General features: G+C 41.1%; 1 protein-coding gene across 4 annotated transcripts in view; it reads right to left on the reverse strand.

Moving 5' to 3' along the window:
- FRMD3 (FERM domain containing 3) overlaps positions 1–21,385 on the reverse strand; it is a 299,285-nt gene that overhangs the window by 70,609 nt on the left and 207,291 nt on the right. For 3 of the 4 annotated variants that reach the window (XM_023213428.2, XM_023213427.1, XM_023213429.1), the window contains exon 6: positions 14,194–14,317. In XM_023213428.2, the coding sequence (XP_023069196.1) occupies positions 14,194–14,317 (124 nt within the window). Of the gene's footprint in view, positions 1–10,547; positions 10,658–14,193; positions 14,318–21,385 lie in introns of those variants that run through there. The other variant, XM_023213431.1, reaches the window with a different exon arrangement.

Consider the following 21,385-nt stretch of genomic DNA (forward strand, 5'->3'; position numbering starts at 1 on the left):
ATGGGTCAAGAGTTTCTCCCATAGCCAAGATCATAAAAGCTGATCCCTGGAGGTTTCTTTCTTACTGTTTCCCCATGCCCAGGAACCTCTCCTGACTATTAGTCAGTTCCCAGCTGGGTAAGCTGCCTCAAACCCTCTCGTTACTTCTAGTGTTTCCCATCTCCTCTCTGGTGAATCCCAGAAATCTCTCCTAGACTATCTGTTTGAAATATATCTACTTATTATCCTGGTTCCTCTCTGTGAAGGAGGCACATACTCCTATATCTAGTCAGCTATGTTCTATGCTATTAGAAAATGCAAATTAAAACTACGAGAAACCACTAACATCTCCATCTCGTAGCTACAATTAAAAAGACTAACAAAAGCAAGCACTGATAAGAATGTACAGCACAAGAAACCCTCATATACTTCTAGTGGAAATTTGGTAGAACTAATCTGGAAAACTCTTTGGCATTATCTACTAAAGTTGAACATGTTTACCCTGAAATATAGCAATTCCACTCATAGTTGTATATGCAACAGAAATTAGTGCACGTTGCACCAAGAAATACATAGAATTTTCATAGTAGTGTTATTTGTAATAGCAAAAACTAGAAAACAACTCAAATGTCCAGCAACAGTAAAATGAATAGGCAATGGAATACTATACAGGCATGAAAATTGCTGACTTAAAGCTACACACTACGAGATGAATGAATATCACAAAAATAACATTGAATACAAGAAGCCAAATGCTACAGTTCAAATATTTGCCCCCTCCAAAACTCATGCTGAAACTTAACCCCCAAAGTCACAGTATTAAGAGGTGAGGCTTTTAACTTTGCCTTCATGAATAGATTCAGTTTGCCATGCTCATGCCCTCTTCATGTGCTGCCTTGCACTACTTCAGGACTCTGCAGAGAGTTCCCAACAGCGTGAAGGTCCTCACCAGATGCAGTCCCTAGATCTTAAACTTCCAAGCCTCCAGAACTGTAAAAAATAAATTTCTGTTCTTTATAAATTACCTAGCCTCTGGTATTCAGTCATAGCAAGACAAAACAGACTAAAATACCATATATAAATGGATATACACTGTATGATTCTATTTCTATGGCTTTCAAAAATGAGCAAAACAAAACTAATGTGTTAAAAGTCACTGGAAACCCTGGGAACTCTCACCTACTTGTTGGTGTGAACATAAAGTAGAGCAACCAAACTGCCATTTCCTAGAGAAGTTAAAGTGCAAACTCTGGCAAGTTCTAACTTAGGTTTGTACTTACACTAGGGAGTCCTGTACATGCACCTTAGGAGAATTATTCAATAAACCCTAGTAACTCTGTCTGCAATAGCAAAAACCTGAAAGCAACCCAAATGTTCATCAACAGGAGAATGGATACATAAAACATGGGAAGTTCATATGATAGAAAATTAATTATACAGAAGTGAAAATAAAGACATATGGCTGTATGTATCAATGTGGAAGAATCTCATAAATATAATGTTCATAGGGAAAAAATGAGACATGAGAATACAGTGTGAGTCCATTTATATGAAAGTGAAAATAGGCAAAACTGAAGCAATACATCATTCATGGATACCTATGTATAAAGTAAATTTATAAAAGCAAAACAAGAGAATAAGCAACCTAAAATTCAGAAGAGTGTACTTATAGGAGGAGAGAGGGAGGTGGTCTGGAAGGGGCACGTAGAAGACTTCAGAACAGCTGGTGATGTTCTCATTCACAAACAATGCCAGGGGATCATGGATGTTTTTTTCATTTATTCTTTAAACCATACAAATATTGTATACACTCTGCAAATGCTCTTTTACAGATTAGACATTTTGTAATGATGAAAAGACATACAATTTCTGCTTTTTTAATAAAGAAATCACTGGATGAAATATTATGCAGTCCAAAAGGACCCCCAGACTAAAGGGTATTGATCAGGAGGAGAATAGATACATATGCAGAGCTATCCTGTACTAAATTCTGCAATTCCAAGCAGCATAACATTTTTTTATATTGCCAAGCATATACATATTTTTACTTATCATTCAGAAAGTTAGAATCTTTATCTTCATTTTGTGGATGAGAGTTCTGATATCCAAAGAGAAAAATAACTTGCTCAAGGTTATTGCTCATAGTCAATTTGCATTTGCATCCTGCATTTGCCCTCACTAGCCATGTATGGGCAAATGCAGGATGCAAATGCAAGTTGACCTGGTTCTAAAGTGCTTGTCAGGGCTGGTGCCAACATCGTCACCAATATCTTATGGTCAAGAGCCATCTGCCTGCTCTCCTGCATGCCATGGCATAAAATGACATGATTCCTATCCACCTCTTATGTTTTAATAAAGCAAGGCAAATGGAACTGGAGGCCATTAATAACACAGAAACAGAAAGTAAAATACTGTATCTTCTCACTGATAACTGGAAGCTAAATAATGTGTCACATGGACATGGAGTGTGGAATAATAGACACTGGAGACTCAGAGGGTGAGAGAGTGGGAGGGAGTGAGGGATGAGAAATTACTTCACGGGTACAATGTACACTATTCCAGTGATGGTTACACAAAAAGCCCACACTTCACCACTATGCAATATATCTATGTAACAAAATGGCACTTGTACTTGCTAAACCTATTTTTAAATTTATTTATTTATTTATTTATTTATTTATTTATTTATTTTATTTATTATACTTTAAGTTCTAGGGTACATGTGCATAACATGCAGGTTACATATATATACATGTGCCATGTTGGTGTGCTGCACCCATCAACTCGTCAGCACCCATCAATTCATCATTTATATCAGGTATAACTCCCCAATGCAATCCCTCCCCCCTCCCCCCTCCCCATGATAGGCCCCAGTGTGTGATGTTCCCCTTCCCGAGTCCAAGTGATCTCATTGTTCAGTTCCCACCTATGAGTGAGAACATGCGGTGTTTGGTTTTCTCTTCTTGTGATAGTTTGCTAAGAATGATGGTTTCCAGCTGCATCCATGTCCCTACAAAGGACGCAAACTCATCCTTTTTTATGGCTGCATAGTATTCCATGGTGTATATGTGCCACATTTGCTTAATCCAGTCTGTCACTGATGGACATTTGGGTTGATTCCAAGTCTTTGCTATTGTGAATAGTGCCGCAATAAACATACGTGTGCATGTGTCTTTGTAGTAGCATAATTTGTAATCCTTTGGGTATATACCCAGTAGTGGGATGGCTGGGTCATATGGTACATCTAGTTCTAGATCCTTGAGGAATCGCCATACTGTTTTCCATAATGGTTGAACTAGTTTACAATCCCACCAACAGTGTAAAAGTGTTCCTATTTCTCCACATCCTCTCCAACACCTATTGTTTCCTGATTTTTTAATGATTGCCATTCTAACTGGTGTGAGATGGTATCTCATTGTGGTTTTGATTTGCATTTCTCTGATGGCCAGTGATGATGAGCATTTTTTCATGTGTCTGTTGGCTGTATGAATGTCTTCTTTTGAGAAATGTCTGTTCATATCCTTTCCCCACTTTTGGATGGGGTTGTTTGTTTTTTTCTTGTATATTTGTTTGAGTTCTTTGTAGATTCTGGAAATGAGCCCTTTGTCAGATGAGTAGATTGCAAAAATTTTCTCCCATTCTGTAGGTTGCCTGTTCACTCTGATGGTAGTTTCTTTTGCTGTGCAGAAGCTCTTTAGTTTAATTAGATCCCATTTGTCAATTTTGGCTTTTGCTGCCGTTGCTTTTGGTGTTTTAGACATGAAGTCCTTGCCCATGCCTATGTCCTGAATGGTACTACCTAGATTTTCTTCTAGGGTTTTTATGGTATTAGGTCTAACATTTAAGTCTCTAATCCATCTTGAATTAATCTTCGTATAAGGAGTAAGGAAAGGATCCAGTTTCAGCTTTCTACTTATGGCTAGCCAATTTTCCCAGCACCATTTATTAAATAGGGAATCCTTTCCCCATTTCTTGTTTATGTAATTCGTTTATTTGAGACAGGGTCTCACTCCATCGCCTAGGCTGGAGTGCAATGATGTGCTCTCAGCTCACTGCAGACTCCACCTCCCGGACTCAAGTGATCCTCCCACCTCAGCCTCCTATAGCTAGGACTACAAGAGCATGCCACCATATCTGTCTAAGTTTTGTATTTTTTGTAGAGACGGGATTTCACCATGTTGCCCAAGCTGGTCTGGAACCCTTGGGCTCAAGTGATCCCCCCACCTCAGCCTCCCAAAGTGCAAAGATTACAGGGGTGAGCCACTGCAACCCACCTAAAAAATTCGTTTAAATTGCAACTTTTTCAAATTCTAAACATTGCAACTTATCAATGATAAGGCAATTCATTCCAGGTGACTGATACTCAGATCTGATTAGAGAATAGTGATATCTCCATTTTAACCTGAAACTAAAACCTCCAGGTCAAATCTGGACTGTCTGCCACCTGATTTTGTACAGCCCTCAAACTAAGAATGGGTTTTACATTCTTACACAGTTTCAATAAATCAAAAGAATAATATTTCGTGACTCATGACAATTACATGACATTCAAATTTCAGTGTCCATAAATAAAGTTTTATTGAAACATCGCCACACCCACTTATCTGCATGTTGTCTATACATGTTGTCATGTTGCAACAGTAGTAGTTGCAATGAAGACTATATGTTCTACAAAGCCTAAAATATTTGCTAGTTGACCCGGTATAGAAAACGGTTTTCTGAACCCTGATCTGGGTCCAGCACACAGGAACATGAAACCACAGGAAGCCATGTCTATTTGATGCTAAAAAATGAAGTTGTTTCTGTAAAAAGAGTACCTACCTCCAAGAATTGTTGCAAAGATTAAGCCGGTAACAGATGTGAACCAGTCAGACTAGCGCCTAGCACATAGTATGTTCTGTCCTTGCCCTCAGACTACCACGTGTTCCCTTGCTAACCCTACATATGGCTGAAGTCAGAAATACTGTGCTGAGGGGAATGTCAAGCAGGATGTCGAGATATTTACCACAAGGCAAAGGCCCATCTTTAAAATAATTCTCAAGTCAGCATCATTTGCTTTGGGTTTAACCTCAGATCTCTACTGGCTAAGCATTTAAAAGACTTAATTGAAAAAGTCATACACAGGGAAAGGCTAACTACAAATGCTCAGAGAAGGCAAAAAGATCAAAACCAAAGGAGAAAAGGCAGGGACCGTGATAGGACTGGAGACTCCTGAGGCCCAGACTCACCAAGAAAGAAACCATTTAATGATCCATTTTTTTCAGGAAGATACTAAGATCCATTAAATAGAAAGGTTGGGGTTTTTTCCTTGAACCTCCCACTGGGCATCTGTTTCTGGCAAAAACTCTGATAATGGAAAATAATGATTTTTCTATCCTTCAAATATTGCACCAGGAAATGTTCCACTCAGATTAATAGTGTCTCTAATGAGACATTTAAAGGTAAAGACCAGTGATTAGTTGACTTCTTTTCAAAGAGCTAACAATTCTCCAAAGATAGGCTTTTCTAATATATTAGATGAGGTCAAGTAATTGTGTATTTAGCTGTATGTCTCCCTTCTGCCAGTTTTGAGTGCTTTTAGACAAAAAGGAACAATCCCCCTTTTATTTATTCTCCTTTAGCATACCATTACATAGAGTACAAAACCAGATAGCACCCCAGGAATAAATGCCAATTATTAGTGGACATTAATTGTGGAATAAGATGTAGATCTTGCCAGCAATGAGCTGGACTGCTTGGAACACAGTTGGCAGGGAAGGGGGTGCTTCTGACTCCCTCTGACCCATCTGAGCCTAGGAGCTGTAGAATTAAAGTCATGGGCAGACGACCAACGTAATGGTGTAGAAGATCAATATAACGGTCTTCTACTTCTGGAAAACAGAATTCTCAACTTGGCTTAGATTACATTTTGCTGCAACTTGGTTGCAACTTTACTTAGATTTAGCTTTGTCGGAAAAAAAGATTTTCCACACCACTGGCTTCAAATGTTTGGGAGTGTTCTCAAGACTTGCCCTTCAGCAGGGCTTGGGACTTTAGCACTCAGAGACTGCAGGGAGCTCTCTATGTTTTATAGCATTCCTGTGGAATGTGGACTGGAGAGAGAGTCCTTTGCTCTTCAGTCTCATCCCTGGCTCTCTGGACTTTAGAAGACCTTTCTCCTCTCTGTCATCCTGTCTCCTGCCATCAGCAAGGGCTTCCCCAACCGGGGCTGAAGGGCTGGGGTGCCTCTAGGGGATTTCACTCAGCTCTCGTGCTGGTTAAAGGTTTGCCTAGTTGCCCTTAGCCCTGATCTAGGGTGTAATGCTCCTCTTCCTATCACTCCACTGGAAGTGAAAGCAGCTATGGGTCTTCACTCTCTTAAGGACATTCTGGATTTTAATACATTTAGGTCTATTTGCATCTTCAGCTCTCAGATGGGTTCAAAAAACATGATTCTGTAATTCAGCCAGCTTGTTGGTGTTATTTTGATGTTAGGAGAGATCAATATCTCATGCCTTTCTACATCCTAAATAGAAAGGAAATGAGAGTTCCCAGTCTGTCATTTCCAATCTTTTACTTAGAGAGGGACATTATCTCTTGCAAATCCTTTAGGAGTCATCTTCATGCAGAGCATTAGATAAAATGCTGCAAATTTGGATAGCTGCCACGCTAAGAAGGAGACAGTGGTAACACCCTGGGGCCATGCAGGGACAAGGCTTACAGGAGAGCAGCAACTTAGAAACATATTAGCACACAATGTACGGAAACTCAGATTTCAGGTCAAGTTCTATTGCTTCATAATTGTGTAGCCTTGGATAAGTTAATTTCTCAGAACTGTGTTTCCTTATCTGTTAAAAAAAAAAATGGTGGCTGCAAACTCAATGGAAGGAGAAGGTAAATTGGCAGAGCAGGGATGGTGGCAATTCAGAGACAAAGGATTCTTTTAAAGAGGCATTGCTGCTGAGTGTTACCACACAAAAGTTAGGGAGCCATGTGACCAAAACCCCAGTCACAACTAAAGCCAGAACTTTATGGCAACTGGTTCCATTTTTTTAGAGCTATTATTTGGCTCAAACTACATACATCTGGGTCACAGTGTAGTCCAAGGACTGTCATTTTATAACTCCTGCTTTGGACTCCAAAGATCCCTTAAGAATAGAAGTTGGCTGTCAAATTTCTTTGCTGTTGGCTAGTGACCTCTTGATAGTCGAAAGCGCTAAATCATAGTCAAAACTGTCTTTGATTAATAAAAATTAAGAGGCAAATTAATTGTTGCTTCATGAATTATTTTGTAGATAAAATCTTTCAAACCATGAGGTCATGGGGGGAGTGTGGATGATGAAGGAGAGCCCATCTTGGGGATGAAATGGCTGAAAATCTGGGCTAGGCCATCCCACACTACTACAGTGCCCCACAAAAAGCCACCCTTCAATAAATATCTGTTGTACGAATGGATGGATGGAAAGATGCATGGAAGTATGGATGAAACATAAATGGATAGAAGGATGGATAAATCTCCTCTGGATAAATACACTGCTGTAGTCTCACTGAAAGTTCCAAGAATCTTTAGCTCTACACGTAAGTTAGAATCACATGTGAGATACAATCAGAGAATGTATTAAGTAATGGCTGATGCTCACTTTCAATAATATAACCCCTCTCTTCTTCCTCACGGCCACATTGCACTTTGGTAACATTGCTTTTTGCCCCTTAAGGTCATGGTGGTTAGATTTCACCTGTATAAAAAACATTAATGGCTTGGATGTGCACATCACTTGCCCCAGCCCATCCCTCCCTAGAAATGTCCTTTACTCCAGGCCACAAAATGCAAGGACTTCATTTTTACAGTGAACGCATTTGATCCCAAATCATCCCATCTTCCCCCTTCCTAAGAAAGGTGCTATATCAAATAGCAACAAAAATGCAAATTTATTTGATAATCTACCAGGGAGAGAGATTCTTTGAGTTTGGAAGGGACTTGGGAAGGGAAATGATACAGGGACAGAGAGCAATGACAAAGAGAAAATGCATTTTAAGAAAGATTGGGGTTGTAAAATAACTAGACATGTATTTCTTGTCTTCTTTTTACACAATAAACACACTTCTCAAAACTGACAAAAACATTTCTTAAGAGGGCCCTTGTGATCTATTCATCAGAAGCAAAGGTAGAGGATATTTTTCATGTCAGGGTATTTATTTCTAGAAAGCTAGACGCTTTTAAAATGACAACTCCATTTTTTAAAACTATAGCCATGGCGCATGATTTACAGAGAATATAACCTTTAAGAAATAGAGAGAATTACTCTGTTTAAAAAACACACTGTGTCATTTTTGCTTCCAGCACAAACCTCACTGCCCTGGATCATTATAGCGTGGCTAGTTGGATGATTTTCCTGCTCTTTAAGGGCAAGGAATATACTTCATCAAAACTGCCTTACTGCCAATTGAGCTTTTTGAATATTTAAAAGCTGATGGCCTATGACTGAAGTTAATGCAAATGTCTCTGTCTCTAATGACAAACCTGATGAACTGGTGATGAGAGGAAGAAAAGACTAGCTGAGCAGAAACTCTAGGAAATACCTCCAGCAAAGTCTACCAGGGTTCTTTATGGTAAAAGCAATCTTATTCTTGATCTTCATCCCCCTCTGAGCACCCTCAGGACTAATGGAATGGGTATTTCCTCTTACCCCAGGTGGCTTTGATTAAAGCTGTGGAAAACAGAAACCAAGAGGGACAAAAAGAACAGAGGACCAGCCAAGCATGGTGGCTTACGCCTGTAATCCCAGCACTTTGGGAGGCAGACACTGGCGGATCACCTGAGGTTGGGAGTTCAAGACCAGCCTAACCAACATTGAGAAACTCCGTCTGTACTAAAAATACAAAATTAGCCTGGCATGGTGGCGCATGCCTGTAGTCCCAGCTACTCTGGAGACTGAGCCAGGAGAATTGCTCGAACCCAGGAGGCGGAGGTTGCAGTGAACCAAGATCACGCCATTGCACTCCAGCCCTGGCAACAGGAGCGAAACTCTGTCTCAAAAAACAAACAAACAAACAAACAAACAAAAAGAAACACAGGACCATCAAGTCCTCAGGGGTTGCAGCAATGGCTTCCTCCAGCCACCAGAGGGCTCTAGAGGGAGGAATAACCTATTTCTAAAGCAGTCCTAGGTAAGACCTCATCTCTGCACACCAAGCTTAAAGTCTGAAAATTACAAGAGATTATTTTTCACATATAGTTTTACAAACAACTATGGCTCCTGATAACTTAAAATTTTCTATAGAGGCAGGACAGTGAAGTAGAAATTTATTCCATACCTGCTCTGCCATGTGTTTAGAACAGGAGTGAGCAAGCTAGGACCCATAGGCCAAATGTGGCCTGCCACCTGTGTTATCAATAAAGTTTTATTGAATCATGGCCCACTCATTTATGAATTGTCTATATCTGCTTTTGCTCTACCAAAACAGAGCTGAGTCACTGCACTAGAGACCATATGACCCAGAAAGTCAAAAATATTTAACTAGCCCTTACCTAGAAGAATCATTCAGCTCAGTGGGTTATGTAAGTGACACATCTCCATATCATCTAGTTCACATGATATTAAAAGGCCCAAAGATGCCTCTATAAAAATCTTTCTAAATGAAACTCTATTAGCTACACATCTATTAGAATGACCAAAATCCAGAACACTAACAACACCAAATGTTGGCAAGGATGTGGAGCAACAGGAACTCTCATTCACTGCTGGTGGGTATGCAAAATGCTGCAGCCACTTTGGAAAACAGTGTAGTGGTGGTTTCTTATAAAACTAAACATACTCTTACCATATGATAGAGCAATCATGGTGTTTGGTATTTACCCAAATGAGCTGAAAATTTATGTCTACACAAAAACCTACATACAGTTATTTATAGCAGCCTTATTCACAATTGCTCAAACTTGGAAGCAACCAAGATGTCTTTCGGCAGGTGAATGGATAAACTATGATACATACAGACAATGGAATATTATTTTGTGCCAAAAGGAAATGAGCTCTCAAACCAAGAAAAGACATGGAGGAAACTTAAATGCATATTACTGAGTGAAAGAAGCCAATCTGAAAAGGCTGCACATTGTATGATTCCAACTGTGACATTCCGGGTAAGGCAAAAACTATAGAGACACTAAAAAGATCAGTGGTTGCCAGGGGTTAGGGGAGAAGAAGGGATGACTTTTAGGACAGGGAAACTACTCTGTATAATACTATAATGCTATTGGTATTGCAATGGAATGATACTATACATGCATCAACCCATGCAAGAGTGAACTCTAACGTAAACTATCAACTATGGATGATTATAATGTAACAATGCAGGCTCATCAGTTGTAATATATGTACCACTCTAGGAGGGATATTGGTAATGAGGAAGTTATGCATGTGTGGGACAGGGGTATAGAGGAAATCTCTGTGCCTTCCTTTCAATTTTGCTGTAAACCTAAACATCTCTTTTAAAAAATAAAGTCTATTAAAAAAAGAAAAACAACTCTATTAGTCAATGAGGTTGTGAGGGCCATTAAGGGCTGTGTGCCCCCTGTTTCCAGCCCCTATTACCTTCTGAACCCCATAGAACTGTATTTCCTTGATCCTGGGTAAGATCCTGGGACAGGTCCTGATCAGAGAGTTGTAAGTAGAAGTGATAAGAATCACTTCCGAAATGAAGCATGACCTTCCAGAGCTCTTTTCCTTGTGGCTCAACATCTGGCAAATCCAAGCTTTTGATTTCCCTGAGTGACAATGGTGGGCAGAGCTCCCCAGCTGGCCTCTGGTGGGCACAGAACAGAGTAAAGAAGAAGCCTTTCTTACTCTAAGCCACTGAGCGTTGAGGGTTTATTTCCTTAGAATAATCTAACTGATCTTGACCTATATAGAGATGATCAATAACGAGAACATGCTACTGTATTTGCAAAACTGTGACGTCTACCTACCTTACCTCCTCCAGTACAGTGAAGGACTCAGAAGAAGAAACATTGATCCAAGCATGAACTTTTACCTTCAGTCATCAATTTAATTTAGTTCATGAAAATTCTTCTTAACATCTTGGTCTTCTTAAAACTCCAAGGAAAAGTCTCTCTCTCTCTCTCTCTCTCTCCCCCCCCTCTCTCTCCCCCCGCCCCCCCCCCCCATCTCCCAAAGAACTCTGTTATTCATGCCTATCTATCAGGCCATCTTGGTCCCACCTTCAAACAGTGTGTAGCCTCCCGCAGAGGAAATTTCTTCTTTCTCTCTTATTAATTTTCTGCCAAGAATGGAAGCTTTTGTTCCTTTCTCAGCGATCATAGGAGCAGAATAATCCTAATCAATTTACTCCCTCCTAGGGTAAAGATGTTGATCTCACTGTAAATTATCATTTCTGCTAATATTTGAGCACCTATTGTGTTTTATTTCTCAGCTGATTCAGAAAGCAGGCAGGATGAAGGAGGTTATTTATTGAGTCCCTCAAACCCCAAAAAAGGCCAGCTGGAATCCTCTCAGGACATCTTCAGAACAGCAGTTCGATGGCCACACACTATCCCTAGCTATGTGGGAGGGTCACGGGTGTTGTGGTGACACTGGAGAGCAGGATGGCTATGTCTTGGTGCAGCCAAGCACAGGTCTCCTCCATCCATGACTCCTTCCTGGTATGGTCAAGTTTGCAGAGTAATCCAAGGCCCGATTCGTTACACAAGACAGATAACACTTTCTTGACCTGTGTGTGAAGGGGTGGTGGCACCCCCAGAGCACCTTCAGTCCCTGTAGCAGGTTTCCCATCAGACGTAAGAAAGCTCCTCTCCCTCTTCACTGTCAGCCTCTTCTGCTCTTCTTGTCTTACCCTCCAAACCAAAAGTATCTCTCTGCTGCACTGATGCTGAATGACATGCAGGACTACTTAGAGACAATGAGCAAAAATATACAGGGAAATACCTCCTGAAGCTGTCCTTGCAATGCGATATGATTCCTGACAGGTTCATCCTTCAGGCATACAACTCTGACCTCTTCACAAAGGCTTAATGGATGTTACAAATGTGCAGGACCACATGCGCCATAGAACAGCAGCTTTGATCAAACCACAGAACTTACTTCCAAGATTTGTAAAGTGTGACAGACTGATGAACCCCTGTTTTCCCTGAGTGCATGATGACTACTTCCAGGGATCTCCACAAGCCCAGTTGCTGGCCCAGGATCCAAGCTACAGCTTTCTGAATGTTAATACAACTACCTGGAATCTTCTTTGATTCACTCATTTTCTCATGAAATTGTGGATCACCAAGTCTGGCTGCAATGCCTCTCATGACTCTCTTCTTTCCATTTCCTTTACTCCTATTTTTCAGGTCCTTCACATTGCATGTCTGAACACCAGAAATTACTAGCCGGCCCTCCTGCCCTGGTTCTCCATCCTCAAGCACTGTTGACATGGTGATCACCGTGAAACATCTACCCAACTACCTGATTCCCTTGCAATGCTCAACAAAGGGAGACGAGCATGGGCATACCTTGAACCAGGTAACCCAAGGTTCAAGTCCTGACTCCACTATTTACTCAGTACAAGTCCTTTAACCACTTCAGCTTGTACTTTCCTCATCCCACGCTAGAAAGAACAATAGCGTCCATCTAATAGAGTTTGGGAGAACTGAGTGGGATAATGCACTTAAAGCTCTTAGCACAATGTTTTGGCATCTAGTAAGTAAATGCTCAATAAATGTGTATTATTATCATATGTTCTGAGCATTAGAGACCCTGCAAATTCAGGGCATAGAAAACCTTTCCATTCCATCTCCTATCAGTTCAAACAGTGGCTGCAACTCCTCCATCCAGGGGTTCTCATCCTGTACTCCCCAGAACACTGCTCTGCCACAAACCCCTCCACAAAAATATTGGAACTTCATTTCTACCTCTAGTACATTTGTCTCCAAAATAGCAAGAGTGGTGAGAATTTCATGTATCTTCAACAAGGCTTTAGGAGACAATACTCTAAAATTACCCACATAGATGGCATGTTGCTTTCTGAAAGAGGTACAATGTTTTGATGTCTAATCATCTTTATCTCTAAGACTAAGCGTCATATTTTCCCAGCTGAAGTAAGCTGCCACCTTGAATGCCCTCACGTATACGCTTCCCAGACTCACCAGTAGGGGGCGCGCCTGCATAAAGGAGGGAGCTTGAACAATTTCCTCACACGGGGACAGTCGTCTGTTCCAGAATGCATAATCCAGTGATGCAATTTTCTTTATACTTACCAGTGGCCCAGAACATGGAAGCATCTCAGTTCTTGCAGTTTTTCACCAACACTTGTCATAACACTGCCCATGCTTGCTATTACCAAAATGATTTTTTTTCCTGTAGTTTGCACAGTATCTAAATTCTAGTTACAGACTAGACTACTTGAGTTACCTGAATTCCAAGTTGGCAATGATCCCTACACACACTTCATTTTATTCCCAGCAGCCCATGTAGAGTGTAAGCATCACAGGTGCATAAAGGCTCAGACTCTAGACCAAGGCTGCCGGAATTCAAATCCCAGCTCTGATACTTACTAGCTGTGTGACCTTGGGCAAGTTGTTTAACCTCTCTGGGCCTCAGTTCCCTCATCTGTAATATGGGAATAACTAATAACCTATCTCCTAGGTTACTGTGAAGATTAAACGAGTTAATATGTGCAAAGTGCTTAGAACGGTGCTGGGAACGTGGTGAATGCTGTATGCAATTTTGCTACTCCTACTACTGCTACTGTGCGGCTATCATCGAAGCATCGCAGGTGAGAAAAAGAGGATCAGACACTAAATCTGTCATCTTGAGAGCGGCTCAGCAAAGGGAATCTTGCCAATGGGTTCTACTCTACTTGGAGTCAATGCTTCCAGCTATGGCCACAGGTGGGAAAAAGACAATACAAAATTCAAATCAGAAAGGTTTACTTATTTACCTTAGATTCCACTTTCAGAAGCTCAGGGTGCTTAGAAATCCATATGTGTAAGAAAACATATGGCTGTAATAACTACTGATGGTTCACAAACAGCCACTCATGGGACTCCACACTGTTGAGATTGTTACTGACGGAGGACACTAGGGTGTCCTTGACAGTGCCCGGAAAAATTGCGCTGCCACCCAAAACGGCCTGCCCATACGTTATATATATTCCTCCTTCATGATGTGATTTCCACATTCTCTGCAGTAAGAATATTTTCTCACCTTTACCACTTTCACAAATGTCTACCCAGATTACCTGAGTTCGTTTTTATGAATTTCCACTATTTTTCTTTCCAGCTTCTGCGACTGCTTGGGGAAAATCTCAAACTCACTGATGTAATTCTCAGGATGCTCATCAGGATCGTAATCACCAAGCTCAGCTGTAATGAGTGAAAAAATAAAGAGAAAAAGAAACATTAAAAACAATAACATGAGCAGGGTGCATATGGAATGCCTCCTGCCATCCAAAAGAAGAGGCTGGAATAAGCTCACCCAAAAATATGTATCTGTACCCAGAGAAAGTCTGAGTGTCTAGAGGGTCATGTTCCAGTTCAGATCGAGCTGTGTGAGCTTGGGATCTTGAGAATCTTCTCTGGGTCTCACCTTCTTTATCAGTATAATAAAGGATTTAAATCACTGTTTTTCAGTGAGGACACCATTGGCATTTTGGGGGCTAAACAATTTTATTATTTCAGATTTTCCAAGGAACTGTAGGACATTTAGTACCTCTACCTTCCAGGTACTAGATGTTAGCAGCATACCCAGGCACTGTGACCATCAAAGCTGCTCTCTCCCAGAAGTTAGTCAAAGAATACAGGATTTCAGTTAGATAGAAGGAATACATTCAAGAGAGCATTGTACAACATGGAGACTATAGTTAGAAACAACATACTGTATACTTAGAAAGCCCTGAGAGGGTAGCTTTTAATTGTTCTCCACACAGAAACAAATGATAAGTATATGAGGTAGTGCATATGTAAAGCTCGGTTTAAGCCTTCCACAATGCATACATATTTCAAAACATCAGGTTGTATACCATAAATATATATAATGTTTGATTTAAAATGTTTTAAATTTTTAAAAAATTTAATGCCCCTGCCCCAGTATTTCCAAGTACTCCCCAGGATAGGAGGTGGTACCCCCTCTAGATGGAAACCAGTGGACATTCGTTGGGGTTCCATTCACAGCTAATATCCCCTGCATCCAGGAATTCCCTGACTGGAGCTGCCTGCTCTGAGGCTTATGCAGGTGTGGCTTATTCATTAAAAAATCACAACAAGAAGGAACCCAGTGGGATTGCACTTAAAAGCAAATTGATTGCTCTTGAAATTAAGGAGTATACATCTAAAACAGAAGAGCATGCCAAATTAAAGTTGTTGCTGGATTCTAACGAGAAATGAAAATAAAATCCTAAGCCCCTCAACAGACTGAACATTGCTCCCACTTGGACAAGCGGCCCCAGAGAACTCTTAAAAACTGAGTTCCCATACATGATGAGGTCAGATCTCATTATACCCCCTCCCTCATTAATTGCTATTAGGTTTCGTACACCAAGGGTTAAACAGAAACCCGCCTTTTTGAAAGACTGCACCACTGATATCAACCAATCGCCGATGCTGCCCCTCCCTTTTGTGGTTTTGAGACAGCAACTGACCAGCATTCCTTCTTGGTAAGAGACCACTGACCACAAAGTGGTTCTAGCCAGTCTATGGAGGCTGTGCACAGAGGGCGTTTGTGTCCTCTGCTTCACCTTTTGATGTATAGGCCCTAATGATAATACGTTTAAATGTTAAGTCTCCACCCAAAAGTGAACATGGGATGCATGTTGCTTATGTGCTAGCCTACTATGCATGCCTGTGCCTTCCTTTTGTGAATATTCATAGCTCCTACTATAACCTGTTGAATATGTATACTTGGCCACCCCATTCGGCATAAATCTTTGTCTTATTCTTCCCACCCTTGAAGTGCTTGTTTCCAGCTTCTGGCCAGAGGCTACGTTTCCCCACCTATCAGAATGACCACCCTGCAAGCTGCAACCCTTTGTGAGAAATAAAGCTCTTCTTTCCAAATGTATGTACTTCATGATTCTTCAGCTGACACTAACAAAGGTCTCCTCCAGAGGATCTTCAAGGGTAAAAAGAGAAATGCCTACACATCTCTGAGCACCCAGAAGGCCAAGCAGAGATGGGTGTGTGAACCACAGCATGGAGAAGCAAAGGTGATGTCTGGCATCAAGAATACTTTCTATTGGTTCCACGAGCATGCTAAGGAAAATGAGCCAGAAGAAGCAAGTGTCTCTGGAAGAAACAGAAGATATGGCCCAGGAGAGTAGACTAAAGATAGTGGGAAAACTGTATTAGAAGAATTTGATCACCAATATGACTTTGAGGTAGAAACAAATTAGTATGCCTTGAGTGCATCTGAAAAATTACATCCAACTCTGTAATTTGTATCCACTGTCCCTTCATTGTCACATCATCTGATGACTGGAAAAGTACATAACCAGGAGGAAAGCAAAGCTCTTTAAAGCTTCTGAACAAAATTCAAATTACAGAGTTCTTAAAACAACCCAGAACATATACCACAGCAAGGGAAGACTTCTAAAATAAGACCCAAAATACTGTCAATCACAAAGGGGAAATTGATTAATTTGATCATATCAAAATTAAAATTTATTTCTGTTTAATAAAGGACACTGATGATTATCAAAGTAATAGAGATATGACAACTTGAAAGAACATATTTTCACAATCTAAAGCTGACAAGGACTAATATCTAGAATAAAGAAGAAATCCTTACATATCATTTTTTTAATGGATAGGAAGACCAATAGAGAAATGGTCAAAGGATAATGAACACACAATTCAAAGAAGGGGAAACTCTAAGGGCCAGCATAGGGAGAGATGCTCAAACACATGAAGAATTAGAGATATACGAACCAAAACAAGATGTTACTTTATACCTATAACATTGGCAATAAAACTAGGGAGTTGGCAGAGACAGGAGAAAACAAAAATATTTGTGCACTGCTGAAGGGTGCTAGATACATGTTGCTCCTCCAGAGAGCAAGGTGGGAGAATTTAGTCAAATATTATGACCCAGCAATCCCATTTCTGGGCATTTTTCCTAGGAAAACTCTAGGTGGAAAAAGGATATGTTCAAGATTTTTTATGACAGCATTAATCATAATAGTCAAAGTTGGAGGCAACTTGGGTGTTTATTGTTAGCGGGACAGATGGATAAGTAAAACATGGAAGATGCACCCTTTGGGACACTCTGTCACAGTTAAAATCAACAAAAAACATGTATGTCCAGCAATATGGACAGATCCCAAAAGCAGTGTTCTGAGCGTAAAAAGGAGGGAATACAATGAGTTCTATACCATCATTTAATTTATGAAATTTAGAAGTATAGACACAAAAAAAATATTAATCATTTTATAAGGATGGATACAAAGACAACGATATATATATATATATATATATATATATATCTCCAGTGTTGCCGTTAGGAGTGGAAAAGGGAAGTCAATCAATCCATGGGCCTAAAGGGACCAATGATGAGAGGTGATTAACTGTCTCATCACAGTTAATCATGGTTAACTCAACCTATGTTCCAAAACAAATACATGTAACATGATTTGTTACATGTATTAACTGATGATTAACTCAACCTATGTTCCAAAACAAATACATGTAACATGTCCACCTGCACACACACACACGCTTGTGCCCCTGTGAGCTAGCTACAGGCATTAATATTTAGGAGACGGACAATCCCAGTGCTTCCATTTTCCACAGGTGATGGGATAATGGACAACCAATATGAAACTGGGTCATCTTCAACGCAAACGTCAGCTTGCAGAGTGGTTGGTGAGGGAGGGCGTCGTTTGTGAGGGTGCACTTTTCTTTCCAGGAAATCTTGTGAGATATTATAGACTTGCAGTGCTAAACACTGCAAACATTAAAAACGTTAGCGAAGAAATGCCATGAAGATTGCACTGGATTGCTGACGAGATTAACACTGTCCCCAACACAGGCCATGCTCTCTGATCCCTGAAAGCTTGTCTTTAACTCTGACCTCGCCTTAAGCAGAAGGCAGGTTTTTTTTTTAATGAATAAAGACTTCTAACTATTCATACCAAGAGGAGTTGGGTAAGCAACCATGGTTCTCCCTCCTGCTCATGACTTGGAAGTTGAAGTTGTGACACATGACATACAACTGCAGGCCCTGCGGTTTGAAACCAGGTCTAGCACTTTTCTAAAAGGGTTCAATTCTAAGAGAAAAATCCAATGAGTTTGAAGTGAATGGCTGAGTAAGATCAGAAACAGAAAGTCTAAAAAGCAACAGGCTTTCCCCCGGTTTGGAAAGGACTATTCCAAAAGAATTTGAAATGCAGGACCTTTAGCTCCAGGGCCAACTCCTTCAGGAGCTTTCCCTGACCCACCCTTGCTAAGTCAAGAGCCCTCCTGGGACACTCATAGCAGGGACCGGGCCTGTGTGTTCCTCCATCTAGCCATCAATGCAGGGTCACAATGCCCTGTTTCCTTATCTATCTTCCCACAGGAATTTTGTATTGCCATGCGGCCCCCTAGCAACTGCTCAGGAAGTATTTGGAGAACACATGAACAAATGAATGAATGAGGTAGTGATACCATCCCAGCAGGCAGCCAACCAATCTTTCCCATAGTTCAATGAATCAGGCACAATCATTTAGCTAAATGTTAAATGAATCAGGCACAGTCATTTGACGAAATGTTAAATTTAACTAAACGTTAAATGATTGTGCCTGATTCAATTAACTATGGTTAATCAGGGCATGTTTGAAGCTTCGGTATATTCTGAGTTTATTAAAAGCAGTCAATCAAGCCATGTGTGGTGGTGCACACCTGTAATCTCAGCTACTTGGGAGGCTGAGGTAGGAGGATTGCTTGAGGTTAGAGTTTGAGACCACCCTGGGTAACATAGTGAGACCCTGTTATATACAAAATACAAAACCGGTCAATCACCAATCACCTGGAGTTCAGGCAAGTGCCCCGATTCATTTCAGGCAAGTGCCCCGATTCATTTAACATATTTAGTGGAGAACCTGCTGTGTGTCAGACACAGGAAGACTGCTGTGAAAAGCACCCAGATCCTGCTCCCATGGAATTAGATTCTGTATAGGAGGAAATGCACAACAAGTTCAAAAACAACTCAAGATCTAAGTGTTTGCAAGAAAACACAACAGGGCTCTGAGAAAGAATGACGTGCAGGAGGGAGCTGCTTTAGGTCGAGTTGTCCAGGTAGACTTATCAGAGGAAGTGACTTCTGGACTGAGTTCTGAATGTCCAGCAGGAGTCAAGATTTCTACAGGGGTTGAACACACCAGGCAGAGGAGATAAGTTGAATTCTGCTGTGGTGCTGTTTTGTAAAAGGAACAGGAAAGATATTTTTACCAAGAAAGAATATAAATAGATCCCAAGGATTCTGTGTTTGTTTTGCAATTTGTATTATGAAAGAAAATGCATTGCATGTCTTGAATGTTCTTGTTGGATTCAGTATGGACAGGCAGCAAAACTCCGGGTGATGGACTGGTTTTGTACTTCTTGTAGAGACAAGGTCTTGCTATGTTGCCCAGGCTAGTCTCAAACTCCAGACCTCAAGAAATCCTCCTGCCTTAGCCTCCCAAGTAGCTGGAATTACAGGTGTGCACCACCACATCCAACTTGATTGACTGTTTTTTATAAACTCAGAATATACTGAATTTAAAACATACTCCTTGAAAGAGGGTTAGCAAACAAGACGATGAGGGGCGACAGTGCCTCCTATTGATAATCACTTACTCCATCTTCCCTGTTAATCTGTAAGAATAAGCAGTTCTGAAACGCCCACCTATATCTGTATTTGTGAATGCAGAGCTGCCGAAGTACTCACCCGAGAATCAGACCTTTATGAACCACTTTTACTGAATTTGCTATAGATGACCACAGACAGCACTGCATTTGAGAGCCAAAAGGTCTTTTTGAGGTCTGCCAGCCCATTTCCCACTCTACTGTCTCCACAGTGTCTGTGTGTGTGTGGTCAGTAATAATAGCAATGAGGGATAAAACAGGGCCCTGATCGTCTGGATGGAGGCTCCCTGGCTTTATTTCAGGCAGAAAACAGGATGGCGAGCCTTCCATTATAGATCCATATTGAGCGTGTCCTAGGAGAATTGATGGTAATTCACTAATGCCTAAATGCATTCTGAAATCCTCATATGCTGGTCTGTTGCTTGGATTAGTATCGATTCCTTTGTCTCTTACCTAAGACAGTACACCCTAACTCAAGATGTGCAGCCTTCATCATGGAGGAAGGGAACTATGGGATTTACAGTCCTCTCACTCCAAGGTATGAGAGGCAGCTTTCGGAAACACATTCTCTACCTCAGTGCGGATGAAAGGGCTGTTTCCCGTCACAGTATCAACCGTAGTGCTTGAAACGGGAAAATACCCGAGGGTTGTAACACCTCTGCCAAAATCTGCTATCCAGAATGAGGCTGTTCCCAGGAAAGGGGGCGAGAAACAACACATACACCCACTTCAGAATTCTCAGAAACCAAACACAACTGAGAAGAGGATCAAAGGAACTATTTCACAGCACAGAGCATCCCACAGGGAGGGCGGTGGGCCACAGGGGAATCCCCAGGAGAATGACGGGTTTCTCAATCAGTGACAAGCTAATCATCACCGACAACCAGCTAATGACCATCAGAAGCTCCTGTGTTATTCCAGATCCATTGGAAGATTGACATAGTCCTCTCCCTCTCTCTCTCTCCTCCCGCCCCACCTTCTCTCTCATAAACATGGCATTAATGTTCATGCTACAAACATCTGGATCATCTGAGTCCCTCCAGCTGCCTCTCAGCTGGTCCAGGGGAACAGAACACCTGAGCCATTTTCACTTGGGTGTTGGGCCCATCCGTGGCCATGTGGTGCCTCAGGCCCTGGAGCCTCCTTCCCTCAAACCGCTTTCCTTACTAGGTGGAAACATTCAGAACCTAACCCATGTCAACACATTAGTATTTCCCCCGGGGTTTGTTCAACTGGAAAAAGAACAGTAGTCACTTCTAATGGGCCTGCGCTACCCTTGGCCTGGTGCAGAGGGGTCTCTGAAATCACATGACCAGGAAAGGAGGATGACTATCCCATTTAATAGATGAAGAAACTGAACCCTGAAGAGCTTAGGTAACTAGGTAACTTATCCGTGGTGAACCATCCAGGAAATGGGAAGAAAGATTCAAATGGCGGTATGACAGTTTATGGGACTTGTGCTCTCCTCACTATGCCCATTGCTAGAAGAGCTGAAGAATTAGACATAATAGATGTGTAGGTACGTATACACATACACACATGAATAGATAGGATGGATGGATGGATGGATAGATAGATAGATAGATAGATAGATAGATAGATAGATAGATAGAT

Source organism: Piliocolobus tephrosceles, chromosome 14, assembly GCF_002776525.5.
Source record: "Piliocolobus tephrosceles isolate RC106 chromosome 14, ASM277652v3, whole genome shotgun sequence".
In the NCBI taxonomy this organism is placed as follows: Eukaryota; Metazoa; Chordata; class Mammalia; order Primates; family Cercopithecidae; genus Piliocolobus; species Piliocolobus tephrosceles.